Genomic DNA, 14167 nt, shown 5'->3' with positions numbered 1-14167 from the left:
GGACAGCAATCTTGATCTTGTAGAAGGACTTGAGTTATTTCTGAAATATTGGAACATGGTGAGCATGTCTTTTATGGCAGAATCTAGTATTGGTGTATGAGAATAGGGCTCCTATTGCCATGATACCAAAGACAGAAGTGGACTGATTCAAGATTACAGAATGCAATTTACTGGCAAGATTTACTGACAAAAGTATGGAAAAGGGCAGCAGCAAGACTTGGGTGAAAGGGAAGGGGATTGCAAGGTGGTCAGGGCAGAACTGGCTTTCATCCAAGCCAGGATGTGCCTGGTTTGTCTCAGTTTGACAGCAAAGACAACAGGCACTTTCTGGCAGTAAATATGCCAGGATCTGGTAATAAAGCTCTACATACCATTCTAATGGTTGGTGCTTATCCATAAACAAGCCAGGGCTACTCAGAGATAATCAGAGAAGTAACAGCTCATGAAAGCCAAAAGTAAAAGGAAGTCATATTCTCATAGGGTCTGATCATCCATTCTCCCCTTTGTCCTCATCCTGCCTTGAAATAATAATAAAACCTTTTCAAAAGAAGCTAAGAATGCTCAATGAAATTGCCATATTTAATTCATTAATGAAATATTCTATAATGGGTAGGTCATTTTGGCTTAGATATTTGGTCCCAAGTTTGAGGATCCTAGAGGAAAAAATGGTGGAGCATAATACATTCAGAATGATCTCCTCAAATGTGCTATAGTATTTTCAGTGCCAGGTCAACGGAAACTGCCTGGGAAACCACAGAGATGGCCAGAATTGAGGCAGAGACAGTCTAGAAATTGGATTAGAGCAAAACTTGATTAGACCAGTGTTGCTTGACTTTCTTCTGTATCCCTGCCTTTTACAAGCATGATCTTATTTCTCTTACTCTAACTCGTGAAGATTAGTATTAGTATTTCCATTTTGCAACTCAGGGACCTGGGACTCAGAAGCAGTTGAACCAAACCACGAGGGCCAGCATGTGGCAGAACTGTGAACTGAACTCAAAGCTGACCCTGCTTCAAGGCCTGTGCTGTTTACACTATAGCACACTGCCTCTAAGAAGATACAATATAGTTAAGGCCGTGAGAGATTGGCTTTTGCCACCATTTACCCAAGAATGTATAACTGCCCTGTACAGTGTCTTAGCATCCTTTGTAGAGATTCACGGAGATATCATATTTCTCAGTAAGTATTAGATTTATTATCCCTAATTAGGTGTATATTTTCCTTTAGGTACCAATATTTTAAGAGATTTTACCAAGAAACATAAAAAAACACACTTTTTAATCTTAATATCATTTGCATAAATACTTTCATAGCAGTGTTGTAACTTTTTAAAACATTTCTTTCTGTATGACAATATCTCACTCTTTCTCTTGACTGTTTCTCATGCACAAATCCCACCATAACTTCCATGATTTGAAGTATCTCAATGTCAGCAATAGGAAACTCTTCCATGTTGCTACAGGGGCATAATGGATATGTGGATGTAGTGTGTTAAATGGTATCCCACCCCCCAAAATGCATATTCAAGTAGAAACTCCAGCCTTAACCTTCTGTAGAAGTAGGGTCTTTGTAGATGTAATTAGCTAAGATGAAATTGTACCGAGTAAGATAGCTCTTAAATTCAATGATTTCTGTATTTATAAAAAAATGGAGAGAATACACAAAGATGCAGATATAAAAAAAATGGAGAGAATATACAAAAAGCCCAGGTGAAGATGGAAGTATATTTTGGTATCACACAGCTATATGCCAACAAATATCACAGGTAACCATGACCCACCAGGAAGGGAATCATATCCTGCTAACACCTGGATTTGGGGTTTCTGCTCCTTCCTCCAGAATTGTGAGAGAATAAATTCCTGTTGTTTTAAGCCATGAACTTTGTGGAAATTTGTTACGCCAGCTTTGAGAAACTAACACAGTAGCTTATGCTGATTTTCCTGTCTTAGTTTTACATTAGCAGAACACACTTCCCTACCATAAGTGAATTACACCTATGTGGAAAGCAATTAGAGTAGATCAACATTACATTAGTTGCTTTTATATAGAGCCTTTCATACACATGGTTCCTGAAGCTGTATTGCTAAGTACTGTATTAAAGTAAAAATGACTGTGAAGCTATTATGCACCTTTCAATAGTGCACTCAGAACATTAGGTATGAACAGCTGCCATTATGGAAGAAATACAAAGCCTTGAAACTGGAGTGATAATGTCCCACTGCTGTTGCTAAGTTCCATCTGATTTTAAACTTCTAAAGAATCAGTGATCTGAATCATTCTGAGGTGTCAGTTCTGGTGTTATATCTAAAAGTACAAGCCCAGAGAAAGAAAAAAAAATAATAGAATATCCAGCTCTTAGCCCCAGTACAGCACCAGAGAACTGATAAATGCGCATGTGTGCATTTTTGGATTTCTGACATGTTAAGGAGTAGAAAGAGTTGCTAAGAGAGACCCCTTAAAAGTGGAAAGTGAGCAATGGGGTTGATTCTATTTGATGGGAGCCTGGGCCTCTGGGGATTCATAGTAAATTGAGGAATCACCCCAAACCTTGTGATTGTCCTCCCATGGGTGTAGGATACACTGCTTGCCGGTTAGAGGTCATCTAGATAGGAGAAAGCTGGCCAAATCTAAAAAGCAATGAGAGCTCAGTTGTGAAAAAAAGAGTTAATATAGCAGTACTGAGACGGCTGTATTCAACATGGGGTGGCCCTTGGCTGGCATTTGTTAACTTGGACTTTAGGAGAGTTTCCATCATTCCCACAACTGATAAGGGTATACACACTGTGATTTATGGTAAACACTTTCTTTCTCTCTGGAAGTCTGGAAGTTGCGTTTGCGCTATGCAGAGTGTGCTTATATGACTAGTCTTCAATTTAAAAAAAAACACCCTAGAACGGGCTTGTTAAAGAAATTAAGTAAACCTTGTGAAACTCTGTTACCCAGTAAAGTACGGTATCTACATGGCCTAGCTAGCCTCTTACTCCACCCTGTGTTTTTCTTTGAGAACACAGTGCTTGGCCGTTAAAAGTTCCTCTTCATGATGATTGGCTGAAACCAGCCAGGTCCAAAATGCCTGCCCAAATGACCTCTGGAAGATTGCACACTATTGTATAGTCCAATTTCTATATTATGTGACACATCCATCAACTGTCATGACAGGGAGCATCACACTATAAAAGGAACAAAACATGATGGCACCTGAATTTGGAGAACTCTTTGCCTATTCTGGACAAAAAGGAACCATGACTACTCCTCCCCTGTATTCACCTATCCTTTCCCCCTCATTTATTTTTCCTTATGTCTATATCATCCCCACCCCAGTGGGTGGAGGAATTGATTTACAAGCTAAATTTGCAATTCTCCATTCTTGGGCCACTAAATAAACGTGTGCTGCTGTTGCTCAGCTTCAATTTCATTTTGGGCTTCACGACACCGAGTGTAAAATGATCCTGCTTTGGAGGAGCTTCCCTCAGCAAGGAATGGGCTGACCATGTCTTGGTAACCACTCCACTGGATTAAAACTTGAGACTGCTTCTCCAATTTCCTCCAGACTTCATCCCATGTGTCTTTTACTTTCATGAATTCTTTTTTCAACTGGTAATTGAACCCAGGGCCTGAAGCATGCTAGGCAATTGCTGTACCACTGAACCATATTCCAATCCTTTTTGTTTTGTTTTCGTTTTAAGGCAGGGTCTCACTAAGTTAAGCAGGATGGTTGAATTTACAGTCCTCCTGCCTTGGTTTCTTAAGTAGCCGGGATTACAGGGATGCACTACCATGCCCAGCTTGGGAGATGTTTTTGTGGCTGTCTTTGGAAAAACAATTGATCATAATCCTGTAGTACTCCAGAGGTTGCTGTACACTTGGATCTCAAAGCAAACAATTTTTCTTTTATGCTTGCAATACTTTAGATTGAACCCAAGGCTTGGCACATGCTGGGAAAGTACTCTACCACTGAATTGTAGCCCCAGCCTTCCCTTTGTGAGTTTGATCTGTATTCTTCAGTTGTAATAAATCTTAGTCCTCACTATAACAGTATATTGAGGTCTGTGATTCTTCCTAATGCATCGCTGAACCTAGAAGTAGTCTTAGACTTCTGCAATGCATTAGCTCATCCAAAACATCAGTAGAAAGCTCCATCTCAGTGATTCCCTTCACTCACCTTCATATTACAAAATATTCAACTCAGACTTAGCTAGGGAGAATTCACCCACAATATGTTGTACAATGAACCAGTTAACAAGACTTATTGTTATATTTGAAGGAGCAAAAAAGTAACAGGATTTTATTTCTTTAACTGTGGAATTGTTTGGGGATACTTTTTTATTAAGAGCTAGTTTTTAAAATCTTGAGTCTAAATGTAAGATATTTTTATTGTGCTAATAATATTTAACATGTAATCAAAAAGGCTTCTGCACACAAAAAGAATCACCAGTGTGAAAAGGCAATCGGCAGGAAGAGAGAAAATATTTGCAGTGCTCTTAGCCAGCTTTCCCATTAACTGAACACAATACCTGACACACACACAACTTAAAGGAGGAGAGGTTTCGCTGAGTTCACGGTTTCAGAGGAGTCAGTCTACGACTGGTTGTCCCCAAGTCAGGAACATCATGGAGGAAGAGCATGGTGGAAGAAGGCTGCTTAGTTCATGGAGGCTGGGAAGCAGAGTAGAGGAACAGAGCCAGAGAGAAGGGGGCAGGGGAGCGGACATATTACTCACAGTCACGCCTCCTGCGTTGCCCACCCACACCCGGAAGTGTGCTCCACTAATCCCCTGGGAAGATCCCAAAGCCAGTCAGATTGGAAGCCCATCCTAGCCACCACACAAATCATTTATCTGAAAAGGTGTTTCATATCTAAAATATTTAAGGAACTCCTACAATTCAGTAGCAAAACAAACTACACTTTTAAAAAAATGAACAAAGGATTTGAATATACATTCCTGCGAAAAAAACATACAGATGGCTAACGTGTACATGAAAAAGAGCTCACCATCAGTAACCAGCACAGAAATGCGTATCAAAATCACAGGGAGACGCCGCCTCACACCTGTTACAATGGCTGTTACCAAAAAGACAAAAGGTTGGTGAGGGTGTAAAGAACACTTGTATACTACTGGTGGGAATGTAGTTAGGTACAGTGGTTAGGGAAAAGAATATGCAGTTTCCTCAAAAACTTGAAACAGAACTACCATACGACTTGGTGACACCAATTTTCAGCACATACACAAAATAATCAAAATCATGATCTGGAAGAGATGGATATTTGTACTTTTATGTTCCTGCCAGCATTATTCACAACAGCCACAATGTGGAAACAACCTAAATGTCTATCATCAGGTTTATGGTGAAAGAAAATGTGGTATATACATACACTGTAATACCATTCAATGTTAAAAAGATGGAAATCCCGCCTTATGCCAAAACAAAGGTGAACCTAGAAGGCATTATGCTAAATGAAATAAGCCAGTCACAGAAAGTACTGCATGATTTCACTTACTTGAGATGTCTAAAATAGTCAACCCATAGAAGCACAGAGAATGGTGGTTACTAGGGGGAATGGGACTTGCCATTCAATGGGTATAAAGTGTCAATTACGCAAGATGAATGAATAAGTTCTAGGGAGCTGCTGTACATCTTTTGAAGACTTAGGTGTTTAGGTTTTATTTAGTATTTAGGTTTTTTTATTCCATGATCTGATTTTATTTTTCCTTCCTTTGATGGGTAAGACTGAAAACCAACATATAAGGATATATGTCTATATCTATTATATGTGTAGATATTTTATATGCATACATACAGTGGCTTTCAGATTTAATATATGTTTACTGGCAGATTTTAGAACGATGCTAGCTCTTCTGTTCGTGAGCACACCGAGCTTTTTGCTGTCTTAGGCTTTTACCCCAGTAGTTTTTTGTCTGTGGTGCTCTTCTCATAGCTTTCCATGCCTGGCTCTGGCTTTTTTTTAAGCTCTCAACTGGACTGCCACCTCTTCAGAGAGGCATTTCCTGACCACCCAATCTAAGGTAGACTCTACCCCACTGACAAATCACTGTGCCTCATTGCTAATTGTTTCAAATGGCTCTTCTACGAATGCTTTATTTACTTGTTTCGTAAAAGCCTCCTCGCTCTAGAATATATTTCCACTCCAACAAGGGTTTTGCTTGACGTGAGCAGCTTTTTATTCTTAGTGCTAAAACAACATCTGGACGACAAACTAGTCATTTCATAGCTATTTTTCAATGAGTAAATAATTAAATCACTTGCAAAAAGAAATCATACTTTTGAAATTGCACTTAACAGCTTTCAAAAGATTGGCCCAGTTTTGCTTTTTTTATTTTTTCCTTTCTATTGCTGCATTCACTAAATTCCCTCCCAGTTTCTTTTTGCACCAAATGCACAGGTACTTTTATTCCACCAGGTCCCCAAAACAGCTACACAGGTAGATTGAAAAAGCAACTCCATCAATCAGTGTCAGGTGCACACTGTTCTCTTGATTTGAAAGGGCAAGTGCTGTCATTTAAACATCACCTAATCCCTTTGCATCTTAAAAGTTTAACTTCTACAAAAAGCAAAGCAGGCAATTGCTAAGAGTTGTTCAGGGCCTATTGCAGGGTAGATGTCATTAAGATTCATTGCTTTACTTCTCCCATGCAATTGTTTCTGTGGAAGGCACTGGATTTCCCTTGTCTTCTTCAATTTAGGTTTATTGAATTTCTGAGTTTCAGCAGATCTTGTCTAATATTTCGAAGTAGTAATGGGCTACAGAGAAGGAAGTCAGATTTCCAAAGTACCTACACTATCCCCTTTTCTGACATTCTCCATCCCTTCCCAGCCTCCTGTAATATTATACCATCCTTATTTTCCTTTTACCATGATTGCGTCTGCCCTCAAGATACAGCTTTCTGCAATTCTCCCTCAAGGAGACTGTGGAGCTTTTTTTTTTTAACCACTGAGCTTATACATACTTATACTTCTCTAGCTCACAATGTCATGCAAGGTCTTTTATTCCAATGACCTGTGGACATTTACACTTGGAAGGTCAACCTTAAATGTAGTATGACCAATACTCTGAATCAGAAGCTAGTTACAGTTTCCTGCTTCTACACACACACACACACACACACACACACACACACACAATACAAGTGGAATTCCAACAAATCTGGAATCGTTCTACCTCAATTATCTATTCAACCTTCAGAGTCAGTTATCATGAAACAATATAAAACTCTCTTATCATTCATCCCTTCTTTATCATTACTTCACTAGCCTATATTCCTAGCACAACAGCCCAGACTGCATACACCTCCCAAAGTGTGGTCTCTCAAAGTGTGGTCCAGCTACCCTGCATCAGAATCACTTGGAAAGCTTGTTAAGATGTAGCTTCTCGCACATTATCTGAAACATAGCTGGAGATTTAGCATTTTTGAGCATCTGGCCCAGAATTCCACATTTTAACGTTTCCCAACATAATTTCCAAAATAGGGTGTAGACCCTCTGGAATTAATCTCTCTTCCCCGATCAGAGTTACTTTGCTGTTGTACATACATAGTTTACCTAGGAACATACTTTTGTTTAAGGATCACAATTTTATATCTAATAGAGCACATGCACTTGGGAATACATAGATATCATAGTTAAATTATTTTATACAAAAGCAAAGGAAGATCCCAGAGAAATGTTTACCCATGAAAGTCACTGGTAGGAAAATAAGTGGCTGAGCTGAGGTTAGAACTCAACTGTTCCGATTTCCCAGTCCAAAGCACTAACATAGTAGGTCTAATTGCTATCCTTTGAAAGAGCTTCTATTTGACAAGTTTCTGCCATTCCCAGGCCTGATAAGAGTTCACTCTGCGTAATTTTTTAAAGAACTGTCTGACTTAAGGTAAATACCTGATTTCCTTTTGGGGATCTGAAATTTGGGTACACCAGAGGGTGTTAGCATCCCAGGCCCAATATAAATCCTAGGTGCTGAGTGTCCTATGACCTTCCTTTGCTGGCAACATTTCACCTGTGCTGTCATAACTGATTACTAAAAGAATCGAGTGTGTTCTATGTGATCCCACCAGGGGAAGAGTTTTGGAAGTTTGAATCTGGTTTCCCCAGGACTACTCTTTTGTACTGATTAATTGAGCCAGGCTTTCACCTTCAGTTATGTTCCTAACTACCACCACCATACTTTTTTTCATTTTTTAAATTTTGAGGCAGATTCTTACTAAACTGCTGTGTTGCCCAGGCTGAGCTCAAATCCCCTAGACTTTACCACATGTGTCTTTCCCCCTTGCTAGTTGTGCTTGGTATCCTTTCGCTGGGATAAGCCCTCGCCATGAGTGTGACTTTGTTGAGCCCTAGTTGACCTTGTTGAAGCCTCCTAGTGAATCATCAAGCCTCAGCGTGGTTTGGGAACCTACAGACATACAAGCTAATGCTTCTCACTCTCTTCCTTATAAACTGAATAGAAAAAGCAAAAAAGAGAGCATGATTTAAATCCTGACTTAACTTCTGAACTTCATTATTTCTCTGAACCATGGTTTCCTCATCTATAAACCTGGGTCAATAATATTTACTTTGTAAGGTCTTGACAAAGATTTTAAATTTAGAAATAATAACATGAGTCATCTATAGGAGACATTCTTAGGGAGTAACTATTATTTTCATTCAGCCTTTTGGATAAAACAAAATTGTCATAAGGAATTACACGGATCCAATCTAATGGTATATACTGAAATAGCAATGAAACTAATTGTATATACGGACTCAGAAAGCCACAATTATGTTAGAGCTTATGAGTAGATTGTTTCTATCAGAATTTATGTAGAGTTCTTTTACAGACTTGCAGTGAGAACTTCATGGAGAGCAGGTTTAGAAAAGAGCATGCTTATGCTCATTCTCAGCTTTCAGTCTATGCCTGGCTGTGTTTCTCTTGCTCTGGGGATCCTGTCCACTCTACTGATTTCTACTGCATTCTACTGACCTCACTCTGGCTGCCAGTCTGCGTTGCTTAACTCTTCCTTGGATGCTCGGTTGTTCCTTCAACTGGATGTGTTTCCAACCACTAGTTCACATATGATTTAGTCCACATAGTTCACCTGATCCACTACGAAGGAGCTCCACTGAAATTTTTTGGCTTCCTCACTCAACCTGCTTCTGATATTTGCTTTTGAATAAAGTATGCTTCATTTATGTAAAAGCAGGTATCATGTGAATATAACCCCAGTCAGTGACAGCATATTTCAAGCAAAAACTCATTAGTGTTCATTTACTTTTTCTGCCCATAGTACCCAGAAGATAATCAGACCACTTCTTAACACTGTCATTCTTACATCTAAGATAACACAACTTAGAGGTTTAAATGTGACTTATTTGAATTCACTTTAACATGTCAAATAAGGTAAATTCTTTAGTATATACGAGAGTAGTCTCTGTAAAAAGCAGATAGAACTTGAAAGGAGTTACTTATACACATAATTTTACAAAATTGTCTTTTTTTCTGAGAGAAAAAACAACATTTAATAAAGACATTTGCCCTAGATTCTTAACCAGATGCTGGTAGTGGACAGAGCATTGCATAGAGTCAGAAGGCCTCTTTTCCATCTTTCACCGTAAAGTAGGAAAGATCCTTTTGCCATCTCTCCTTTTTGCTTGATGAGGCTGAGCTACTAGTATTTGCCAATGGAATATGAATAGGAATGATTGTGCCACCTCCCTGCTAAGGTGACTTTAAAGCAAGTATACCTTCTCCATGGTTCTGGCTGGTTGTTGACATCCATGGTAACACTGGAGGCCACACGTTGAAGATGGCAGAGCCACTCTCAGCCAAAGTTCCTGAATGGCCACAGAACTAAAATAATCTGTCCTTCTCTCTTACCAGTCAGGCATATCTGCACTATATTAAGATGTCGATATTTGAGATTTTGTGTTATAGCAGCTAGTATATTGCTAATTAGGTTGTTTCTCCTCTTCATGTCACTCTGTTTAAGTTGTTCTAATGATTGAGTTAGAACAATACCTGATATGTAATAAATGTTCAGTAAACACTAATTATTCATATTATTGCTTACGCCAATATGAACTAGCTATAAATCATTGAGCATGTCCATTTTCTTCGACATCCATTTTCTGAACTACTAAATGTAAGTCATGCTTGATAATTTTGGAGTCATACTAAGTTTGAAATTTTCTTCTCAGTTGCTCATAAAAATTTGATAAGAATAAAAGGACCTTAATCCATGAGAAGTAGCTGGAGGATAAGAGAGAGGCATTCCAAACATCTGATAAAGATGGAGAATGGGGAATCGCACATAGGACTCTGAGAGGGAAAATTGTTACTTAAAGACTGCTTTCTTTTTGAAAGTTATCCATCAGATTCTGAAGTAAACCTTGGAGGGAAGAAAAGATTTACAAACCGTGCTGTGTCCGTGAGACTTTCATTCACACCCAAATGAATATCTTGAGTGGTAAGAAAGCAAGGGTGTCCTCCCAGAAGTGCAAAGCCTACGATAAAAGGAAAAGGAAACATAAGTATTTTGAAAAAAAATCTAATGTGTAAAACAAAATTATGGGTAATTGGCACAGTCTCAACTGAACAGTTACAAGCTCTCTAATAGGGAACTTGCAGGCAAAACAAAGTGAAGAATTGAAAGTGGATGAAATTTTATGCATATGGACTTCGCTTGCTTTTGAAAGCCTGCCCATTTTTCCACCCTCTTGCTCAGGACCTGGCAATAATGGGACATTGTTTCCTTTTGGAGGTTATGCTTAGTTTTAATTCTTTCAAATATAGAAAGATGTCCATCCAGACAATGGTAAAAAAAAGCTATAGTTCTATGGAATCTTATGGATTGCAATGCAGCATTAGTAACAGAAGGGAACAAACTATCATAAATGTTATATTGAATGAAAAAAGCTAGACATTTATACCAAGTTCTAGTCTAGGAAAACTCAACCAAAAGTGGCAGAAATTAAAATAGAGGGTGATTGAGAAGGGAGATTGGGGAATTTTCTGGGTTACTGGGAATATTTTATATCTTCAGAGAGTCTGTGGGTTACATCTGCACTTGTCAGCATTGATGGAAATGCACACATAAGATCTATTGATTTTACTGTATATAAATTGAAACAATTTTTAATAAGCATGAAAATAGAGTAAGCATTGAAATAGTGGTTTCAAGTCACTAAAAGCTAAAGGCACTCTGCTACTTTCTACTGCTGACTTCCTTTTTCATGAAAACAAAGCTGAGCACCACCCACATATCACTTCCACTGCTTTGCGACCATCCTTGCACTGGGAGAGCATTCCAGATACCTGCAGAAGCGCACGAGTCTCACTCCACCTTTATAGCACATTCCACTGGACTGAAGAGGATACACAGAGGAAAATGCTAGAAGCCACAGTTAAACTCTGTGGGTACAAGCAGGGCCATTCTGTCACATGCTCTGGGGCAAAATTGGGGGAGATAGTGACTTTCTGTCTAAACTTTACTATCTCATTTGAGATAGGATCAATCCACAGACTTTCCAATACTAAATCAAGTCAAATTATCCTAAGAACAAGAATTGTGTGAGGTATTTTGCACAATTTGCATTTTGTATAATTTTTTATTTTCTATTTTCCCTCCGTATTGTGATGTTTCTAATTCATCTTTTGGGAAATATACAGTAGTCACAATTTGTTAGTCGCATGTTTCTGGTGAAGAAGGGGGAAACCATTAATTGTGTAGTGCACTGGAGAGTGAAGAGTTTTAGAGCCACCAGTGGGAAACTGAGTCATGGTCTCATGAAACCCTCTACTGATGCCTTAACACGATGTGAATAATGTAATGTGAATATAGATGCATGGTAAATGACATTAATAAATCATTATTTTTGGAGGACACAATAATGACATTGTATCCTCTATTTGTTTTAAAAGATGCAAATTGATATATTTCAAAATATCATCATAATTTTAATTTCCTTTAAAACAATGCAGGAACAAAGTAAATCAACAAATTAAAGAAAGCATGTAATATATATTAATGACTGTAATTTGATATAAGGGGCCTTGCTGTGCTCCTTATGGCAACCTTTCTACTTTTCTACTCATTTGAAAAATTTCATAATAAAAAGTAAACATAAAAATCACAATAGTCCTAATTTCTAGTGATGTATGAAAATTAAGTAACTACATTTATTTTATACTTAAGAGTGATCCCTTAAATATTCCCAGACCAAATGGATTTTAGCCAAAGAGCATCACGCTCTGACCCTTGCGATGACCATTCATAGGGCGCGATTGTGAGCTGGCCATTGATTAGCATTCTTCCACTGAATCCCCTCACCCGGACTTCTGCTGCACTGCAGAAGGTATTATAAGAATTTTATATCCTGGGGTTCTGACAGTCAAAGAAAATTGGGCAAGGTTGTTTTTTAAGCCCTCAGGGCAACTCACACTGTGATCTACAGAAATAGGAGGGCAGAGTAGAACTGAACCTCAGGCTTCATCTGGAAAACAAAGCAATTTACCCAGAATCCTAAGATCTCTTGCTGATCTGATGTTCTGGGTTTCAGGTAGAATTAGAGAATGCAAAGCACCCAAATGGCCCTACTTACCATCGGTCCTGTAATAAAGCCTGACTCTATTTTTGATGTTTGACAGTTGAAGCTTTCGTGTTCACCTCTCCACCTTCCCTCTCTGTCCTACCTCTGGGCAAGTTAAGAAAGTATGGGCATTCCTTTCTTTGGGCAAACCCTACAAACCCCTACTTGTGCACAAAAGCTTCACCCTAGCTTCCCCCTGAGCACAACAAAACACCAACCCAGGATCGTTTTCCTGCTCTCTGAAGCTATTTTTGGACCAGCTTGGGACCCCACTGAACTCTACATAGAGAGCTACATTATGTGAGTAATAAACTTCTTGTACTCTCTTGGTGCATGTGTGGTGCTCTCACTGTCAACAGCACTTTAGATGGATGGAGTGACCACAAGTCCCGGTCTCACAGTGTGGTCAGGAACTGTATTCATCATTTTCTAAAAATATATATCTTGTCCTATTTTAGGCACTGAGGAAAGCCTTGTAAATAAGACTCAAGTCCCTGCTTACATGGAATTTATATACTAGTGGTGAAAGGTGGATAGTAAACTGAATGAGTAAACTAAATAAATTGTGTGTTAGATGCTGATGAGTTCTATAAGAAAAAATAGAGCAAGGAGGAAGGGATAGAAAATGTAAGATATGGATGTGGTCATTCTAAGTAGTGTGGTCAAGGAAGCCAGACAGACTGTGGGACATCTGAGTGAAGATCTGAGGAAGACGGCTGAGTGAGCCCCAGAAAACATACAAGACAGTGGTAAAAGCATGTGTAAAGGTCCTGCGAAAGGGTCAGAATTGGTGGGCTTCAGGGACAACTAGAAAGTTGGTGTGGAAGCACCACAACTAGAAAGTGGTGTGAGGAGGACAGTTGCAGAAGGTGAGGCTGCAAATGGAAGGCGAGGGCAAGGTAACAGCTCTGACTTGTCTGAGGAAGATGAGAAGCCATCAGAGGTTGGAGCAGAGGGGCGATACATTCAGGATTATGTCTTAACAGGACAGATTCACTGGGAGAGAAACAGGGAAACCCGGTGAGAGACTTGTAAAAATGTGGATGAGTGCTGATAGCTTGAACTAGCGTGGTAGCAGCTGAAGTAGTGAGAAAGTGATTGGCTGCTTGATCTGTTTTGAAGTAGAGCCAGCACTTAGCTGTTTCTCGTCACCTTCATGAAGAAGGACCAGCAATCAGTGAGTTTCCAGAGTCTCTTACCACATTTTGCCACTGGCCAACATCTGCATCCGCATACTTTGCTTTCCTTCTTGCTAGGCATAGGCGAACTTTCCATGTCCCACTCGTGCACTAGAAGCCACCCCCTGTATCATGCTCAGCAATTCTGTAACCACTCTTTCCTTTCTCTTTCTTCACCCATATCTTCAATGGGCTGTATTCATTTTTCCACTCAATAAAAATCAAGCACAAAACTTTTTATTGACCCTGCATCCCTGTCAACTATTCCTTTCATTCTTTGCTCCCCATTGCAGCAGAACTGCTTGTTTTTTCTTTCTCTCTTTAGTACATCTCTTCCCATTTCCTTCAAACCTAGTCGTGTAAGGCTTTGCTTCTTCCCACCCACAACGCATCCAAACCCCTCTCCC

At 39.2% G+C, this 14167-nt stretch overlaps 1 protein-coding gene across 1 annotated transcript in view; it reads right to left on the bottom strand.

Moving 5' to 3' along the window:
• Otc (ornithine carbamoyltransferase) overlaps nucleotides 1-14167 on the bottom strand; it is a 61653-nt gene that overhangs the window by 27941 nt on the left and 19545 nt on the right. The window contains exon 4 of the mRNA XM_005414823.2: nucleotides 10410-10497. Coding sequence (XP_005414880.1) covers nucleotides 10410-10497 — 88 coding nt within the window. The remainder of the gene's footprint in view (nucleotides 1-10409; nucleotides 10498-14167) is intronic.

The sequence above is a fragment of the Chinchilla lanigera genome, unplaced genomic scaffold, assembly GCF_000276665.1.
Source record: "Chinchilla lanigera isolate Chin_1 unplaced genomic scaffold, ChiLan1.0 scaffold00200, whole genome shotgun sequence".
NCBI lineage: Eukaryota > Metazoa > Chordata > Mammalia > Rodentia > Chinchillidae > Chinchilla > Chinchilla lanigera.
Note: the sequence above shows the minus strand (reverse complement) of the source record. Positions and strands in the feature narration are given on the sequence as shown.